The sequence below is a fragment of the Anoplolepis gracilipes genome, chromosome 1 (genome assembly GCF_047496725.1).
Source record: "Anoplolepis gracilipes chromosome 1, ASM4749672v1, whole genome shotgun sequence".
Lineage (NCBI taxonomy): Eukaryota > Metazoa > Arthropoda > Insecta > Hymenoptera > Formicidae > Anoplolepis > Anoplolepis gracilipes.
Genome location: NC_132970.1, coordinates 13,060,712 through 13,065,228, shown reverse-complemented (window position 1 = coordinate 13,065,228; position 4,517 = coordinate 13,060,712). Strand labels below are relative to the sequence as shown.

The window sequence follows — 4,517 nt, the reverse complement described above, 5'->3', positions numbered from 1 at the left end:
TCGTTCATAAAGAGAGAGAGGAGACCGTCACTAGTCGAGTCGGTGCATCAAAGACATATGAAACATATGGTGAAAGTCGGAAATTGTCGAGAACAATTGTCGAATATAAAAGATACCTTCCGTTAAAGGGAAAGTACTAAAAATTCTGATGTAATACGAAAACGTACGCGCACGGTTTTCGAGGAAAATTTTGACGTCGAGAACATGACAGAAAAAAATCGTTTCCATAATTGTTTGGAAATTGTTTGAAAAACCAAATACGATTTACAAAAAACATTTTAATTTTTGGATAGAGTCAATTTCCATTTATTTCTAAAAAAGATTAAATTGCTCTAATAATTCACATAATTAAAATTTAAAAAAAGTATATATTTTTTTTTCTTTTTTTAATTATATATTTAATATATATTTAGTTATAATTTTTAAACTGTAAAGAATTAAATTGTAATATGCCAACAATTATTGAAATCATGCCAAGAATATAATAGCTCATGATAACAAAAAAATGTCTTCTAAAATAAAAAAAATTAGAGAAAGAATATCGTTTATTCTACTGCAATATTATAATACATTCACGAGTTTATTGTTGGCTATTGCATTCGCATCGCATTTGGACATCACAGCGACGATTAACAAGCGAAGGGACGTTTTCACGAAATTAACGATTAATCTTCTTGCTGCTTCGCACGCATTTTGGCTTGTTTCAGTTCATCATAGCGTACAACATACTCATTCACCATGACACGCAAGTCTCCATTGTTCTCCATTGTAAGTTCGAGGGAGGAGAACAGACTCTCCAATAGATAACTCGGCCACTCGTTGGTCGCTCGAACAATTGTTTCGACCAAGTCCTCCATTTGCGAGTTGAAAAGCTTTTCGGCACTGGATCGAGATGAAGACGTACCAGATGTTAATTTTTGCCGTTTTGACGGAGGACCTTCGCCGGATGCGTTGTATTCTCTCTTGATATTCGTTCCTGACAAGCAATTTTGTAACATTATAAATCGCAGTTGTGTTTATATGTTATTGTATAAATATGTATATTGTTTTTATAATATATTTACATGAATAAATTCTAAGAAATTGTGTATTATAACTTGAATTTATAAAATTACTAATCAATAATTACTCGATCTGGAAAACGTCGAGTGCGAAGATCGTACAGTTCCGAGCTTATTTCGCGCTTTCGATCCCATTTTAATCTTTCTGGTCGTGCATGTCGCGCTTATTTCTTATAAAATCATTACACATATATACATTAACGAGCATATGCGAAATTTATGCTCTTAAACATACCTAATAATCCGTTAGAATCGCTAGAATATACGTAGCTCCGCAGTTTTCTGTTATTTTCACTCTTGAGCTTTTTCGGGCTCAGGATTTGCACCAGATCCGCTATGTTTGTCAGAAATTGATTTATCGTTAACACAATAACCGTGTGATATGCGATTATTTTAGATGGATAATCACCTTGCGAGAAAGAGGAGCAATCGGAAAAACTATCGGGTCCATTGAGAAATAATTGCTTGAAGAAGGATCGCCGCTTTTGTGACGAAGGCGATTTCACTTCGTACACCTCGCCGCGATTATCGTCATACAATTCTGCAATCTATAATAAGATATTAACTAATAATTACGCGTTTTATTATGAGTACAAAAAGTAAAAATATATTATAGAAATATATCAATATATATTTTTTTGAGAAATTTAATACTACTGTGTTTAAAAATTTCACGACATTCTGTCAACGTTTCATTTTCATGTACTTTTATAATGAAATGTAACACCTATGTTTGATTTAAAAAAACTACATTAAAGTATAGATATGTCTATTTCAACGTAAATGTATATTAAAGAATAGAAAACGAAATTAAATAAAATAATAGGTGTATGTCGAGAAAAGACCGTCAACCTCCAATGGCAAATCGGCGTGCCGACAGTGGACAGTCATTAACACAAGCATATGCACCGATCGATCGAGACCGCGCATTAAGGAGGTAAAAACCATCCTCGCCGTTTCGTTCACCAAGTCCCACCAAGTCAAGACACCAGGAATGTACAGCAACGCTGGTAAAGTGCGACGTGCGGTCTTGATTTTCTGTTATCACGACAAAACGACTATCGTTTGACATTTATCTAGGAACAAGGGAGGAGAATAATCTCTTTCTACTTGTATTATAGCTTCCTCTGCCGCTTTGCCTGTTTCCTCAAACAGCGTCGTGATATCCAGAATGTGACAAGGTAGATGTTCCAGGGTGTGCAGCAATGCCGGTCCTAAGTGGCGAGTGTGGCAATCATCATCGCCGCATAGCAAGATTCGCGGACAGCCACTCGATTTGGACGTGGCTTTGCCTGTTCTATTCGGATTAATATTTAATTCTGATTCCGTTTCTGGATAGAGAATATTCATCTGTCGCTTACATGTTGTCGGAAGTTAGCATGCCCATTGGACAAAGTGCTTGTAACCGCGATAAAATTACCGCTAGATCCTCTTGTAACAATGGTTGGATCTTGGAGGGTAAACTTTTTATCGGAGCAATGATAACACGATGGGATGCGGGAACGATATTTTGACGTGCCTTCAAGAAATCTTCTTTTTCAACCTTGATGAGAAATCAAGTTGTTTAATTTCTCGCAAGTGTTTTATATACAGGATGTCCGGTAAAGATTGAATCAACGTTCGTGACAGTCCTAGCGACTGCCTGACAGCGGGCTGTCTTTTAGCGCAGAGCACTAAAATATATTGGCGCGAATTGATCGATATTTTTTAATTAATTTCGCAATAATCATTGCGAAAATCGCAAAATGGTAAAGGACTTTTATGTTCAGTTTAATGCGCTCTACTTACTCATATATAATATGAATTTTTCTTGTAAAGTAACTTTTCTCTTATTTATATAATTCATTAAACAGATTCAATCGATATTTGTGTTGTAAATGGCAAATGTCTTACTTTGAGGTGGCGTTCATTGATGTGATACTTGGCTTTCGAATTATAGATTTGCGGATAATTTCTGCGAACCGCGCACATAACTGCTTCGGCACAAAGTGCCTGCAGATCGCTGCCACAGAATCCCAATGTATTCGACGCCAAATACGCTAAAAATTTCTGTGTCGGTTTCTGCTTCCAACTTTTAATGTGTACCTGTCACCACGTTACGAAAACATTAACATTTATTTTATCAATTTATATATTTCTTCTGTTAAATTTTTTATCAGTTCCTTTTCCTCTAATTCTTATTATATATTTTTTATTATTTTTATTATTTTTTATTGTATATTATTATGTTTTTTATTATATATTTTTATTGAAAACAATACCGAAAGTATCTCTTTCCGGGCGCTGTAGCAAGGCAAGGGGAAATATAGTTCTTTGTCGAATCTACCAGGTCTTCTCAAAGCAGGATCTATCGCGTCGATCCTATTAGTGGCACCTATCACTATAATCTCGGAATTATTGTCCAAACCATCCATCAAAGCCAAGAGAGTGGAGACTACGCTAGCGTGAACAAAATCTTGTCGACTTGATCTTACAGGAGCGAGACCGTCGACTTCGTCGAAAAAAATAATGCATGGTTTCGTCTGTTGTGCCTGAGGAAAAAAACAATTATTCCTTTGAATCGAAAATATTCTCTTCGATTTACATGTAAGATTTGTTTACATAAATTTTTAATATAATTTGCATAAAACATTCGTTTTTTAAAAGAGAAAAAAAGATTCGTAAATTGAGCTTTGTATTTATTTCTGATACGCGTATATCACAGATCAGAATGTAATAAATATATATAGAATATAAAAAATCTAAAAAATTTATAAAGATCAAATTTCATTAACCAACGAGAAGATCTTCTCGAGCTTCTTCTCGCTCTCTCCGACCCACTTGCTAAGACAATCGGAACCCTTGCGCGAAATGAAGGAGACCTTGCGTTCGGAATTGCTGCACTCGGTCGCTAAAGCGCTGGCTACGAGGGTCTTTCCCGTTCCTAATGAAGAGTAGAGGTAAGAGAAATCCAATAACGCTCATTTCGTACATGAATGAAGTATTACCTGGAGGGCCATAGAACAGTAAGCCACGAGGCGGCCTGAGATTAAACTTGGCATACACGTCTCCGTACATCAGCGGAAACAGAACCATTTCCTTCACGATTCTAATGTGCTTCTCCAGCCCTCCAATGCACGAGAAATCTTTCGCGACGGACATTTCTCCTTTTTTTCTCCAAAAACTCTCAAAAGGAACCGCTGATCTATTTTTACTTTTGTTTGCTTTTCTATTACACATAGTCAACGCGAAAATGACATTTTTACTATGACATTTCGATATAAATTTCTCATTTATTCGCGCATTCTGAATGATCTTATGATCGAATTATCGTGAAATTATCACTGGAATTTTTATATGCAGATGTTATTTAAAAAGTCACAAGAGTTTACTACTCAATTTCATTATTTTTGACGTATCGTCGGCTAAGAAACGAAAGGTCATATAAATCGATTACCGGATACTGACAGCGTTCGG

The 4,517-nt window shown here is 35.7% G+C and overlaps 1 protein-coding gene across 1 annotated transcript; it reads right to left on the bottom strand.

Moving 5' to 3' along the window:
* Positions 1-495: 495 nt before the first annotated feature.
* LOC140665018 (ATPase family AAA domain-containing protein 2-like) lies at positions 496-4,486 on the bottom strand. Its single transcript, XM_072890688.1, has 10 exons — positions 4,049-4,486; positions 3,836-3,984; positions 3,323-3,592; positions 2,955-3,146; positions 2,423-2,604; positions 2,172-2,358; positions 1,914-2,099; positions 1,297-1,609; positions 1,130-1,231; positions 496-976 (listed from the first exon to the last, which is right to left on the bottom strand). The coding sequence occupies exons 1-10, from the start codon at positions 4,278-4,280 to the stop codon at positions 666-668; spliced, it is 2,124 nt and encodes a 707-aa protein (XP_072746789.1). The 5' UTR covers positions 4,281-4,486; the 3' UTR covers positions 496-665.
* Between the last annotated feature and the right edge of the window lie 31 nt (positions 4,487-4,517).